This window comes from Synchiropus splendidus, chromosome 4 (genome assembly GCF_027744825.2).
Source record: "Synchiropus splendidus isolate RoL2022-P1 chromosome 4, RoL_Sspl_1.0, whole genome shotgun sequence".
NCBI lineage: Eukaryota > Metazoa > Chordata > Actinopteri > Syngnathiformes > Callionymidae > Synchiropus > Synchiropus splendidus.
The window spans coordinates 10,979,245-10,994,005 of NC_071337.1; the positions used below are offsets into that span (position 1 = coordinate 10,979,245).

The window sequence follows — 14,761 nt, forward strand, 5'->3', positions numbered from 1 at the left end:
CGCTCCTATGATTGACATGAAGTGACAGTGCAAGCACCATCGTTTTTACTGGATGAAAACATGTGTAACTGCTCATGGTGATGTGTGCTGTTTGACTAAACTTGCTCTAAACATGAATATTTATTGAGGCTCAACTGAACGACGCATGTACCTCTCAGCAGCCTGCTGTCATGTGACTACACGCACACTGTACAGAGAACACATTTTCGCCCAACCCCCTCCCTCGGCGGCCCGCCCCCCTCCTGTGGCATCATGGGAATTGTAGTGCCCACCGTCCAATCCCGTTCCAGAAGGCGAGGCCTCGTCAAAATACAACTCCCATCTCGACCCTCGCACGCCAAACCCCGTCGTCCAATCTGAATAAGTAGGAGGAGCACGCCCGCCCACAAAAGCCACAGCTATTCTCCGTATCTCGCATTAAAATAACCATATTCCGCACCGAAAAACCGGGGACTTGGCGTCCGAGACAAGCGGCGGCGGCGGTGTGTTGTCGGCGCGCAGCGGACAGCGACGAGGATTCCGCGAGGCTTTTCGGCGGGAGAAACGGCGGCGACAGGCAGCGCTGAGAAGAGGGTGTTGTCCTGATGCTTAAATGGAAGTGGGTGGGCCTTCACGGTCGCACACTGCCAACTCCTCCGTGGATGCCTCTCTGACAAGCGCTCGCTTCCTCGTTTATGGACGGTGTGTCCGGTGAATCGCGGAGCGGTCGGGGCTGCCAGCGGCGCGGTGAACACCCACGAGCCCTCCGCTTTCAGCTGCTCGGGGCGCTTGATTGTGCCTCCGCTTGGCACCGCCCTTCCTGGCCGGTGGGTGGTTTCGTGAACGGGCAGATCCGCCACGGCCCATCGCCAAACGTATAGGCCGTCCTCCGCCAGTGTACCCGGCCGGCCTTCCACCGTGAACTAACACCCTCTTCTTGGTATATTAATGCGGTATGAGTGGTAGGTACCCTCCCCCTCTGCGTCTCCACCCCTCTCTGTGTGCCCTGTCTGACAGATAGGAGGCTCCCTGTCTCTGTGGTAGCCAACATAAGCTTCTAGTGAGTGTTGTGCGTCTGCTCCTTTTTCCCCCCCCACGTGCAATTAAATTGCAAACATTTCATCCAAGAATATTAATCTGTTTTATTTTTTATCCCCTGCCTGCAGACTCGAAGAAGGAATCATCTGCTACTGAAGGAGGGAAAGCGTCTAAAAAAGGAAAAAGTTCTGGATTGCAGGTATTTGGACAACTTGAAAGCGCACTCTCTGTACTTCATGCGCGGGGCCCAAAACTCTTCCAAGGCTTCCTCCCCGCTGACAGACCCTTGAGGGGGCGTTTCTCTGGTGAATTCCACTTCCTGCTTCTGTGCAGCCCTGCTGCTGAGAGCCAGCCCTGAGCCTCATGAATAGGTTTACACGCTTGTCAAACTTCAGCTACTGTACCTCTCGCCCGCCTGATCAAACACCTCTTATGTCATTCCGTTTTGTGCCTTGATTCATCTTCAAGACTTTGGTATGTGAGTTTTATTCACGCTTATTCAGTCCTTCTGACATGCGTTTTGGTGGCAGTATTTGTAGGGTGTTGCAAGAGCGGTGTGGAGCGGAGCGATATATGGCGCTGAATACTGCCCTAGTTCTTCTGACAGGGAGGAGAAGCAGAGAAGGCGGCATTTTCTGTTCTGAGAAACGAGAAATGTGGTTCTCACACGCCCACCCACTCGCTTCCTCTAATACCGCCTACTTCCACTGACAGCTCTCTTGCTTTGTGTCTCAGCTTTGTATTTTTTTTTTGTTTCCCCACCCATTACTCTGCTCATCGTCCTCCTCGTACATCCTGCATGTGTGAATGTGTCCGTGTGTGGCTCACCCATCCCTCCCTGTCGGCGTTCTTACTTTACTCTTGTACTTTTTTGTTTGCGTATGCATATGAGTATTGCCTGCCTCTTACTCTGACTCGCCCACTCTTCCTCCTCCAGCCCTCACTCCTGTTTAACTATTCCTCTCTCTGTCCATCTCTTTCCTCTCTCTTCCGCTCCACAGGATTCTTCCCAGCCTTCTCCGTTGGCTCTGCTTGCAGCCACGTGCAGTAAAATCGGTGGGCAGGGAGTAGTAGAAGGGGCCCAGGCCGGAGCGCAGCAGATCCAGCTCCAGGCTGGCCAGATCCAGCTGCAGGCTGGTCAGCTACAGGGCCAGATAGTGGTGGACGCAGCTGGGGCCCAGACTCTTGTGCCTCAGCAGCTGGAGCTGGTCCCAGCCCAGCTCACCGGGAACGGTTGGCAGATTATCACAGCGGCTCCAGCCATGGCCAAGGAGAACGCCGCCCAGCCTGTTGCTGTGACCGTGGCAACCACAATGGCGAATGACAGCTCCTCAGCTGGACGCAAGGTGATGGAGGTGCGGGAACCTTTGACCCTCATTTCAACTTTCTCCCCTTTTTTTTCAGCTCACATGACATAGGTTGATATCTCTGTGCAGGTAAAGGCTGTTGGTGGGGGCAACAGTGTAGCCGCCAGTCAGCAGCAGCAGCAGTTCCAGATCATTCAGGTGCAGAACCTGCCGAACGCTGGCGCCGGTGTCCAGTACCAACTCATCCCTCACCTGCAGACTGCTGACGGACAGCAGATCCACATCAGCCCAGCTCAGACCACCTCCCTCGGAGCACTTCCTGAGCAGGTTCAGCTGATCCAGAGCTCCAGCCAAGGACAAACACAGGCCATTCTCCAGCCTGCCAACCAGCAGGCCATCTTGACCTCCACAGCCAATCAGACGGTGCCGCTGCAAATCCGCCCGGCGCAGTCTTTCCCGCTCCAGCTCCAGACTTTGCAAGGCTCCCAGGCGCCGGTGATGACAACAGTGCCAATAAACCTGGGCGGGATGACCCTCGCTGTACCTGTGATCAATAACGTGGGAGGAAGCGGCGCCGTTCAGCTCATCCAATCGGCTGACGGAACATTTTCGGTCGCCAACGGCAACCAGTTGATGACGACGGCTATATCGGGAGCCGTTCCTCCTCCAGCATCAAACTCATCCACGACTTCCGCCGGAGAAGGGGACGGCGTGTCGGACGGGACTCAAGTGGTTTCGGCAGGATCCGAAGGAGGAGTGAGCGACGGTCCGGCGCAGAGTAGCGAGGCCGACTCCCAGAGCCAGAACCAGGCCAACGGAGTCCAGACCCAAACGGAAGCAACCATTCAACAGGTGATTGTGGGACAAGTAGGGCATCAACTGGTACAACAGATCCAGGTTCAACCGCAGACCCCGAATCAAAACCAAACCCAGACACAGCAGCAACCCCAGCACATCCAGACCCTCCAGCTGGCCTCAGGACAAACGCTGCAGCCCATTCAGGCGTTCCAGAACCCAGCGCAGGTCCTCATCCGCACGCCCACCTTGTCTCCAAATGGGCAGATCACTTGGCAGACCCTGCAGCTGCCTGGCGGGGTCTCGCTGCAGGGCGGATTGGGGGCCACAGTACCACAGCAGCTCACTCTGGCCCCCGTGGCCGGTGGGGCCACAGTTGGGAGCGGGGGCCTTGTTTCTTTAAGCGGCGCTCCTTTGACCTTGAGCGCAGCTCAGCTCAACCCTGGATCCGGGGTTCAGACCGTCAGCATCGCAGGGCTGGGCAGCGCTGGGGTCCAGGTCCAGGGGGTGCCTCTCACCATCACAGGTCTCCAAGGTAGGAAGACTTTTTTTTTTTTTTAATCTGGGCTATAACTTGACCTTTAACCTGGACTGATTTGAAGTAAAATATTGGCACATTCTATTGTGTTTAAAATGTATTTTGGATGAAAGAGAGAGATCAGGCTTTTAGCTAGGACGTCCCTAGTTAGTAGTTCGCCAGTAATTTTATTTTTATTTAAAACGTAAACTTCCCGACTTGTCACAGCAACCATTATCAACACATTATTGAGGGAAAAACGCAACAATCACTCTCAGGCTTTTAGCTAGGAGGGCGTCTGGGCGAAAAAATGGACACCCGATTCTTGACCGCAGCTTGGCCACCAGATGCTGGTTGCTGAGACAAGTCGGGAAGTTTACATTTTAAATAAAAATAAAATTACTGGCGCACTACTAATAACTAACATATAACTAATATTGAAAGTCAGGTCATGAATCTATGTTCCCTCACCTTCAGGTCAAACGACGGCTCAGGAAGGGATCAAAGTTCAGTCGTCTCCAGTGGCTGTCACCGTGGCACCGGGCTCATCGATGAGTCCGGACCAGCTGGGTTCTGTTCAGAGCTCTTCTGACCAGGAGGGTCCACCCAGCAAGAGGCTACGCCGGGTCGCCTGCTCCTGTCCGAACTGCAGGGACGGAGAGGGCAGGTATGAGCACGCAGCACACGGATCTTTAGAGGGTGATGAATCGTGAAGAAGACATCAGACTTGGTTTTTATGTACGTCTTGGAGTGCCGGGTGGACAGGCTGGAGGGCCAGCGGATGCTTGTGATTTAGTTAGAAGCATAAATCTGAAACCTAAATGTAAAATGGTCGTGAATAATAAACCCACTAGCCTCAAATTGTTAAAGATTCGATGAGACAAGTGGTTCGACAGATGGGACAATCACTGTGCAGCTTGTATAAGCGGTGCGACCCGTCACCAGCCAGCACTTCAGCATGGAGAGGAGGAGAGGGAAAAGGATGAGGAAAGAGGTCTGAATATTAACTTTGGATTTAAAATGCTAAAGAAAGGAAAGCATTTCCACACTAATATCAAAGATCTAGTTTCAAGTATATTATTTGATAAATTCCTTTAGGGAAGTGTTTGGCATTGACTTTGTGTTGGAAAAACCAGAGCGAAAGAGACGGAGAGAAGTGAAGGAACTGTGTATTCACAGTGTTTAAAGTTGTGGTTTTCAAAGTCAAAAGTGAAATGAGTCTGTTTAAGTTCAGAAAAATAATCCAGTTACTGGTTGACAAAGGTACTTTCTGACACAGACCTTGAGAAATAGAATTTTCTGCTCTGCATTTATTTCACCAGATATAAGGGATTTTTTTATTGTCTGTACTATGCTTAACATCCCTCCATTTCACAGCATCAAAATGAGTATCTTCTCATTGCTGATGTGAATATGAAAATGTTTATTCATTTTGACAAAGATCAGTTAAATATTCACATTAGTTTAATATATTTTAATGAAGACTGACTTCAAAGGACTTTCAAACAGGGATAACAGTTCTTGTGTTAGTAGTGCATGGAGAGATACGCTACAATAAATGTCTCTAAAGCCGAGAAAACAAATACTGGTGCAATATAATGAAAATGTAATGTGTATTTCTTGGCGTCCTGGCGTTTAGAGCGGACCACATGTCCTGTCTTTGTAATACACAGGCATAGCTGGTCGACTAAAAACATGTTCATATCTTGGGTGGGAGTTCACAAGGTAAAACTCAATGCTGTTGAAGTGGCCTGACCAGAGCATGTGTCGCAGGAACAGTGGAGATCCCACTAAGAAGAAGCAGCACATTTGTCACATGGAGGGCTGCGGGAAGGTGTACGGCAAGACCTCCCACCTCAGAGCCCACCTGCGCTGGCACACCGGAGAGAGGCCGTTTGTCTGTAACTGGATCTTCTGTGGGAAAAGGTTCACCAGGAGCGACGAGCTGCAGCGGCACCGGCGAACGCACACAGGTGAGAGGAGCAACAGAGAAAAGGCTTGAGTCGACAGCAGGATCGCGAACGGGTTCCAAAACATTTGATATCGAGCTACATCCTGCACTTATGTTAAGAATAGGAAAGGTTTGTGTGGCTAGGGAGCACCCCCCGTAGGGTGGGGGTGTGAATGAATGTATCTTTTCAAACCCATGAATCTGGTGTTTTAATTAAAAACATTCAATCATATATATATATATATATATATATATATATATATATATATATATATATATATACAGTGGTACCTTGGTCTTCGAACGTCAAAATCGGAGTTCGAACAAAAATTCAGAGATTTTTTTGCTTCGGATTTTGAAAATCCAGAACTCGAACGCCCCCGAAAAAAGACGGAGAAAACATAACGTGCACAGACCGATCAGCTGACCCACGACGCGCTCCGTTATTGTGTACGCAGACGTGTCACGTTAGCTACATTTACTGACGCTCTCTACACCTCCGAGGCTGGAGCGCGCACTCCAGGGTTTGATGTCCTGTTATTGGCTGGAGCTGGGACAGGGATGAGGCGAGTCTGGGACAGAGCGTGACTTGGTTTATGACTTTGTCACAGCCAAACTGCACAGAAGCGCACATTCAGAGCTGGACACGCACCGGGCACCTCTTCACTTCTGGAGAGACCTCACTCACTCGGCAACCCCTCCCACATGCAGCGGCCACACACATAGAGGAACAGCCACCTGCAGCAGACACTCTACATTCACTCCTACAAAAGACTATTTAAGGTTCGGAACGCGTTATTTCTTTTCCCATTCATTGTAATGGGAAAAATCGATTCAGATTTCAAACAAATCGCTTCTTGAACGGCCGTCTGGAACGGACTGTGGTCTAGAACCGAGGTACCACTATAGTCTTCTATTGCAGTTGCATTGATGTCTAAGCGCATGTTTGTGTTCGTGTATTTAGTGCAATGTCATGTATTAACACTAGGGGGCGTATGCTGATGATGCCAATCCTCCAAAAGTAATTCGTTTTGTCGTCATATTATGACACTTTTTTCCATGGCGTGAAAAATATTTCTGACAGATGTGCTCAGTCTGAGTCATGACTGAGGCCCGTGCTGATTCTCTCCCCCCTCCCTCCCCTCTTCCTCCAGGAGAGAAGCGCTTCGAGTGCCCCGAATGCTCCAAACGCTTCATGCGCAGCGACCACCTCTCCAAGCACATCAAAACCCATCAGAACAAGAAGAGCGGCGCCGCCGTGGCGATCATCACCACGGAGGACATGGAGGAAGAGGTCCCGGAGAGCCTGGGCGCCATCCCTCAGATCGTGGCCGTGTCCACGCTCTCTCGTGACTCTGACCCCGCCACCCCCACCACGTCCAATCACCTGGAGGAGGAAGAGGATGACGAAGAGTTTGAGTAGAAACCGTTTTTTTTTCCAGCGTGTCCTGTGATTTCAACTATCTGGACTGAAGAGTCTTTATGTTTCTAAATCAGTCGGTCAGAAATGTATTTTTAGTTCGGCATTTAAAAGGTTCCTGCTGGGGAACGAAATATCGATGAAGATATGTGAGAGTGGTTTGACATGGAGAGTTTTCCTAAGCTCAACAATCTCTATGCACAAAGTTGTGTCCATGTTTCACGCCTGTCAGACAGGACCCAGGGTCAATCGAGGTACAGGGCTGTTGCAGAGCTGCTACATCCACACTACTGCTGTTCACTTGTCACTTCCTGGGAAGTTCAGTTCAAATCTGGATCTAGTTGAGTTTGCCCTGATTTAAAAACGATGAGTTTTTTATTGGTTCAGAGAGCTTGACATTAGCATCTGTGATAAACTTTCTTTCACTCAAAATTAGCCTCAGATTTTAAAGTTTGCACTTCTAAATGTGCTTTTTGATCATAAAATGACCCGACTTGGGCTGGAAAATGCTTTCAGTTCTTGAAACTATGGCTTATTGATCATTACTTAAACTTTTTATTCGCTCAGGAATGTCGCCATTCGACAACATATATTGTTTGCTGGTTACAGGCAGTAACACAAATGCTACAATGTGGAGAGTGTAGTATTTAAAAAGCTCTCATCCGGCCTTGTTTTTGTTGAATCATAAATCTAAATTTTTTTCTGATGTAACTATAGTCCAACACTTGCACAAGCTATTCAATCAGGAAATTATTGGTATTGTCCAGACGTCAGAGTAGTGTGGATGTAGCCAAGTGATGATAGTGGTGTGCGTGTGTTTGTGTGTGCATAAATGAGAACCATGTTCATGTGTGTGTGAGTCTCCATGTTAATTCAAATCTATCTAATTTGAGTTTTATTCAGGTTCAGTCCTGCGACCAGATTCAGGTGAGGATTCTTTTTTTAAGAAAAGGAATAAAAAAAAAAGCACATATGAAAAGATTTATGAATAATGCATTCCTACTGAGGCACAGGGGCCGATTAAAAAAAAAAAGCCGTTTGTATATGAAGAAGAAACAATCTAGCTTTCTACAACTGTGTGTGTGTTGAAAGCAATACAACAATGACAATCTTGGTGGAATCTTGTTTACATCGTGAAATTTAAGTTTTCCTTGAGGGCAGGAGAGACGCGTCATCGGTGCCGACGTCTGAGCAAAAGCTGAAGGTTTGGATTCGGGAGTGTTGTTTTTTCTGAGATGTGGCTCTGACGCTTTTGGTTTTCAGCTTCTCCTCCAAACTCAAACAAGCGCCAACTATGTACCACAATTGCCTTAACACAAGTTGAAGTACAGGCGGCGCTGTTTGGAGATTTCAGGAGGAGAGAAAGAGGAGAAGTGTTAACTGGATGTTTTTTTGTGGTTGTTGCTCCGTGTTAGCTCAGTGTGAACATTGTTTTTTTTTTTTTTTTTTAATTAAAAAACATTTATTTTAAAGAGTTTATTTTAAAGTCCCCATGTGTTTTGACACAGGACGGCACAAGCTAATTTATTGTCCTTTGCTTTGTAATATTTGATGGTATCTGTGTGTGTATGTGTACAGCATGTTTCAGTTTTTGCCGTAGTGCTGCTTCTTTTTTCTTCTTAGTGCTTGTTCTTTTCTTTTCTTCTCTTGGCGCCGTGTTGAAAATAAATAACAGACGAAGAAAAAAAAGACGTTAAAAAGACTAATACCAAACAAGTTTCAATGTTCTGGGTGATAATTTTGTGTGATGTTTTTTTTCTTTTTCAAATGATTTGTAGTGGAATCTCATTTGTAAAACTTTTTCTAAAGCTGTTTGTTTGTCGTCATGACGTTTGATAACGGCTTTTGCCACATCGGCCTCAAAGGCTGCAGTTTATTGATATTTCTAAAAAAAAAAAAAAACTTGTTTGTACAAATGTGTTATGTGGATACAAGAGTGAAAGAGGCGAGAAACGATGCTTTGCCTGCATAACACTTGACAATAAAGTGGTTGAAAAGTTGAGATTGGAGTGTGAAGATTGGAGTTTGCGGCGCTTTGATCTGAAAAGAGATGTTTTACATTTGCAGCTAGCAATTTCAACTGAATAAGTTCAATGACATACACTGGCTTAAGTTTCCATGAATACATTTCACAGCAGTTTTGCGTTAATAAAATGTTTCTGGTCCACTGACATCACACGCAGAGGACTTGACCACCGCAGCGGCTGCATTTGTAAGCACAGAAGCGAGTAGAAAACCGTGACCAAATATGTGTCTGATATCAGTGCGGTCACTGATGGCGCGTCCTGACTGTGAGAAAATACATGCTGTGGTCACTTGAGTCAGAAAACTCATTGAAGCATGTGTAGCGATGCAGGGGGAGAGTAACCTGTGACGAGCAATTGAATACAAAACTTTTTGATTATCATAACATTCTCGAGGAGTGTTCAAAGCTGTTTTTCGTCTTTATTTATTAAAACTTTATTTTTACTCATTCAAAACTCGATGGAAGAGCTCTCCCTCCGCAATTAAGCACCGATCTCGTCTTCATCATACAAGCATCGCGCAACAATTGTCACTTACTTTTGTTACTTTTTGATATCTTAAACTTCTCCATTTGAGGCAAGATCTGTGGGGGGATGTGAGGGGATTAGGGATTTGGAGATTGGTCGGCGAATTGGGGCAGCAGGGGCGGCATTGCAATCCCTTTGGCGCACTGTTGTCCATAAGAAAGAGCTGAGCCAGAAGGCAAAGCTCTCTATATACCAATCACTCTTCGTCCCAACCCTCACCTACGGTCATGAGCTTTGGAGCAAGGTCCCGGATATAAGCGGCTGAAATGGGTTTTCTCCGAAGGGTGGCAGGCGTCTCCCTTAGAGATAGGGTGAGACGTTCTGTCACTCGGGAGAGGCTCGGAGTAGAGCCGCTGCTTCTCTGCATTGAGAGGAGTCAGCTGAGGTGGTTCGGGCATCTCATGAGGATGCCCCCTTGATGCCTCTCTTTGGAGGTGTTCCAGACAAGTCCAGCTGGGAGGAGACTGAGGGGTCGACCCAGGACCAGGTGGAGAGATTATATCTCTACTCTGGCCTGGGAGCGTCTCGGAATCCCCCAGTCAGAGATGGTGGATGTCGCTCGGGAGAAGGGCGTTTGGCGTGACCTCCTGAAGCTGCTGCCCCCGCGGCCCGGCAAAGGATAAGCAGGCGACGATGGATGGATGGATGGACTTTTTGATATCTGAATACTATTTTAATAAGTGTAGTTCAGCACCTGTTTCGAGCATGCGCAGTAGCCTTCCTCCTCCGCGCGCGCTCAAGTTGTCTTCACGGCTTCCTCAACAACTTCCAGCGGGGAATAAAGAAGACCACCAGTCGAGCTGGAGACGTCACATAAAAGCTAAATTTTATTCTTCTCAGTAAAAGTTGAACATAGTAAAACACCTCTTTAGAAAATACTTGAGGGGGGACACGAAAGGAGGAGGTGTATTGCTTTTCTCTTCTCCGTTAATTTAGAACATAGCAAACATAGCCGTATTTACACATCGACAATAGTACATAAGTACAAACCTTCAGCGAGTCCTCTTCAAAATATTTAATCATGCAAACATTTTTTTTTGCGTTAAACGAAACTACAGTCATGGCAGCGCCGGGCGACACTTTCAACGAACAGCTGGTTGTGCTTTTCTTCCTCGGGGAGGGACGCGCACGCGGCAACGGTGTTGCGCGCCTGTGCTGCCCCCTGGTGGTAACAACACCACTCCATCACTTGGAACCACATCTGGAACTCTGGCACGTAAACTGGGACACTTTGCCACCCAAGAAACACACAAACTAGATATAACAATAAATAACTACCAATCTGTTATTAGAACATGTTTGTGCAGCGTCATGTACAGGTTAATATTAAAAACAATGTCCACAACAGCGAATATTAACAGAACATGGCTGTTTTCACTTGCAGTTCTAGCGGTCGGTGACGACGCATCAGAAGTCAGAGTGAATGTTACGCACACGACTCACAACTTTGTAGTGCGTGACAATGAGTGACGTGAATAAATGTGGCTCACTCTGACTAAGCTGCTCAAAACCCGATCAGCATTCAAAAGTACAGACAGGTTAATGGAACTGAGCACTTGACTTTGGTGTTGCAGTGATGCAAATTTGGCACTGGAGGAGTTTGGAAAGTTAGAAGAATTTGAAAGGTTTGGGATTAAACAATTGTGGTTTGCTACATTCTATTTAAATCGCCTGTGGATGCAACTGGTTGTATTGGTTTTCAAAGGAGAACACGTGCGGCAAATTCTGCAGAAACACACTGCGTTTACAGTTGAGGGGCGTGTCGTCGCTAAACCTGTGTTTCATAATCTCCATTTTTCTTTGATGTTATTCTAACACAAAAACGTTTCAGTCTGCTTCAGTCAACGGTTACAAACCTGCATCACAGAGGATGAAAGGAAAAACGACATGATCAGCTGGTGTTGCTATGGCGACCACCTACTACACGTTCTTGAAATAAAACTTGACAACTGCACAGTTCAAAAGAAGAGTTTACAGTGCTTTTAAGACCAAAAAAAAAAAGGTTGAGGTCCATTTATATGAGCAGCCGAGTGGGTCAAAGGAAGATGCGTCACAGACTTGTGACAGATATTCAGCCGAGGACACCATCGAGGGCTTGAAATGACGAGGCCATTGTGAGTGACACCAGCACATCTGAGAACCAAATGAAGCGGACATTCATAAATATCAAAAGAAACAAAAAAATAAAAACCACAAGGACAAAAGCAAGTGCATGTTCAGTCCATGGATTCTGTACAAAGCAATGACAGTCTGCATTGCGCTCAGTCTCAGTTTGGCCTTCTGTGTGTGTGTGTGCTCACGTCCTTCATTATCAAATGTCCAGTGTTAGAAAGCCTGCGTCGAACACGGGTGAGCAGCGAACACATGGCACCGGAAAGTCCTCTTGGCACCACTGCTGGTAGGTTTGTGTGTGTCATTGGTTGACGGTGACTTGTTGCTCCACAAAGCAGTGCGGCGTGTCATACGGTCACATGACGGCGGTGTTTAGATGCGAGGCTCCAGTTTGTGTGACAGCTCGAAAAGTGTCTGCTGATTGTCGATAATGTGCAGGCAGTGAACGCTCGCTCGTATTTCGGCGCTGTCGACCCCGATGACCTCATTCCCTGGAAAATAGATAAAACAGAACACGGTCCAATTCAAAAGACTGAAATCTCTTTCTTCCTTTATGACTTTGACAGACTCTGTCAGTTCCATGACTCCAATGACAGCCGAGCCTTCATTGGTGCTTTGAAAGCACGTGCCCAGTCTTGTTTCAAAATAAATTGCTGATGCAAACAACAGATTCATCCAGTTTAAACTTTCTTTCTGATGCAACATTTTTATTTATTTATTTTTATTTGCATACGTATAACAAATACTGAGTAGATCCATGTATATTTCAAGAAAAGAAAACTGAGAGAGAGAGAGAAAATAAGTAAATACATGAAAAAATAAAGTGTATAAATGCTCAAGGGTTGAGTAAAAAAAAGGGGTCCTAAAATGGGCATGGAAACAACACGTACCCATTTGGGGTACATGAATACCACGCCCACTCCTTGTATCCCACATGGATAATTTCATTATTGAGACTGAGAATGATGTCTACTGCAACTCTGAATATTCTAGAAAAGGTTGTGTTCTCCAAGAATGTTCAAAGTTGTGATGGCTTTAGGATTAGTGCTCATTGTAATTGTTTCAATATAGTGATTTACATAAGTTTGGAAAACAGAAAGCTGGGTTTTTGTTGAGAAACTTGCTAGTATGAATAAAACATTTGCTAAACAAAGCAAAAAAAGTGAGCAACATACAATACACCTTGATGGCTACATCCTCATTGTTAGAACCAAATAACACGCTCAGCTTTTGGTTGTAGGTTTATGTTTTTTCTAAAAGGAAAATTGTGTCTAAAAGATTTTGGGGGAACATGTAATCCCAAAAGACACACGCAAGTGTTCGCCATGAGCTTGCAAAATGCGCACAAAATGCTGATGTTAAGGTGAAATCTTCCATTCAGCATCTCTTTTGTAGAGCTGAGATCATGTAAAAGTCATTTCCTTCACCTCAGTGCACTAAATCCAGGCGCACCACGTTGATGTCAACATGATGTCAGAACCAAAACATCGATGATGAAGGAGACTAAATGCCATGGAGACAACGCATGGAACATTAACCTCAGAATAGAAGCACACTAGTTCCACCCTGATTTTTAATATTCTGTACTGATATAACTTAAATGTAGTCATCAAATATTCAGAGGAGATGAATCACAATGAATAAATTCATTATAAAACCTCCAGTTAAATCAACCTTCCCCTTGACCCTGAATAGCAACACGCCTGATGTGACGTGATCAGTCCCATCACTCACCTGGCACGTCACTTTGGCAGTGTCGGATCATCCTCACCGTGTCTGCGATCATGTGCTGTCAGTCAGAAAAGACAAGTGGGTCACGTCTGTTCTACGTCAGGCCACAGTGAACACAGTGGGAGGAGCTAGGTATCCAGTATCAAGGCACTTACCAGCTTTTCAAAGTTCACCAAGTTGTCATGGAAGGTCTTGTTTCCCTCGTGGATAAAGGTGATATCTTAAAGAAGAATAGAGGGCGGATGGGCTCATTCACGTCAACAATAGAGAGTGTGTGACCGTGTGGGCTTGGGCTTTATCCTACTTTGTGGGGACCTGTTCTTGACAACACACTATCCTTGTGAGGACCATTGTGGAGACATTTGTGGGGGGATTTGGCTGGACCCCACAAGGTTCAGCCTCAATTTGAGGATGAAAACTTCAAAATAACTGGGTCATTATATTAAGGTTTAAGTTTGGATCAGAGTCCTGGTTGTTTTGGATGGTTAGGTTTAGGGGAAGAGGCTGGGGAAATGGATATGGCAATGAGAAACATCACCATGTCCCCACATGGGTAGGAATACAAATGTGTGTGTGTGTGTGTGTGTATGCGTGCGTGTGGATACCTTTCAGAAGAAGAGGCATGAAGGGGATTTTGGGAGGCTTCATCCTCTTGAAGGCTTCTCTGTAGGCCTTGTGGTTGAGGGATGGATCCTGGAACACACCCCAGTCAGTATGAGCAGAGAGGAACCAGGAGAGCGCAACAAACTCACTGTGATGAGCTCCAACTCGGAGAAAAGCTTCTTGAACTTCCCTGGACATTTCTGAAATGAACATTTCAACTGAATTAGAGATGAAACTCAGAGAGGCAAAGCGGGGGGCAACACTGACCTCCCACGTTTGGTTCAGTCGACTGACAGCAGCCGTGTTCAGGCCCATGATGATGGCAAACGCGGAGTTTAAATTCCGCTGAGCTTTGCAACTGAAAAACAAAAGACAGGAAAATATTTGAACTTTTTTGTGTGTGCTTCTGAGAACAAACTGTGATTGGGAAGCGGCTCCTACTGGGACGCGATCTTGATGAACTTCTTGAGCAGCTGCACTCTCTTGTTGAGCGACACACACATCAGGACCTCAGACATGACCCACTGCTGGACCTCATTACACCGCTGCAGTAAGAGTGAGAGTGCCGCCGTCTGGCCCGAACCGGGAACACGACTCAGAGTGTAGTACACCAACTCTTGCTGCACCACAACACAAAGAAAAGCCTTGTGTCACCATCTCAAACTGATGACTTCAGTGTTGACATTTAGACAGATTAAAAAAATGTTTTTTTTTTTGGCGGAGCTTTTTCTGCAAAGTGACTTACAGTGTACAGTA

The 14,761-nt window shown here is 46.6% G+C and overlaps 2 protein-coding genes across 5 annotated transcripts in view; one reads left to right on the forward strand and one right to left on the reverse strand.

The window, feature by feature from the left end:
- The first annotated feature begins 356 nt into the window (after positions 1 to 356).
- On the forward strand, positions 357 to 9,296 carry sp4 (sp4 transcription factor). Of its 4 annotated transcripts, XM_053861605.1 has the most exons (8): positions 357 to 941; positions 1,146 to 1,216; positions 2,019 to 2,372; positions 2,454 to 2,522; positions 2,583 to 3,654; positions 4,114 to 4,303; positions 5,410 to 5,609; positions 6,742 to 9,295. In XM_053861605.1, exons 1-8 carry the CDS (start codon positions 935 to 937, stop codon positions 7,008 to 7,010), a joined length of 2,232 nt encoding a protein of 743 aa, XP_053717580.1. In that variant the 5' UTR covers positions 357 to 934; the 3' UTR covers positions 7,011 to 9,295. The 4 variants fall into 4 exon arrangements, with proteins under 4 accessions (XP_053717580.1, XP_053717578.1, XP_053717579.1 ...); XM_053861603.1 differs by having other exon boundaries at positions 2,454 to 3,654; positions 5,416 to 5,609; positions 6,742 to 9,296; XM_053861604.1 differs by having other exon boundaries at positions 2,019 to 2,363; positions 2,454 to 3,654.
- rapgef5a (Rap guanine nucleotide exchange factor (GEF) 5a) overlaps positions 4,133 to 14,761 on the reverse strand; it is a 52,354-nt gene continuing 41,725 nt past the window's right edge. Inside the window, exons 20-27 of the mRNA XM_053861601.1 lie at positions 14,447 to 14,625; positions 14,273 to 14,363; positions 14,155 to 14,205; positions 14,008 to 14,095; positions 13,558 to 13,622; positions 13,406 to 13,460; positions 10,254 to 12,162; positions 4,133 to 4,282 (exon numbers count right to left, since the gene is read on the reverse strand). Coding sequence (XP_053717576.1) covers positions 12,044 to 12,162; positions 13,406 to 13,460; positions 13,558 to 13,622; positions 14,008 to 14,095; positions 14,155 to 14,205; positions 14,273 to 14,363; positions 14,447 to 14,625 — 648 coding nt within the window. The 3' untranslated portion in view covers positions 4,133 to 4,282; positions 10,254 to 12,043. The remainder of the gene's footprint in view (positions 4,283 to 10,253; positions 12,163 to 13,405; positions 13,461 to 13,557; positions 13,623 to 14,007; positions 14,096 to 14,154; positions 14,206 to 14,272; positions 14,364 to 14,446; positions 14,626 to 14,761) is intronic.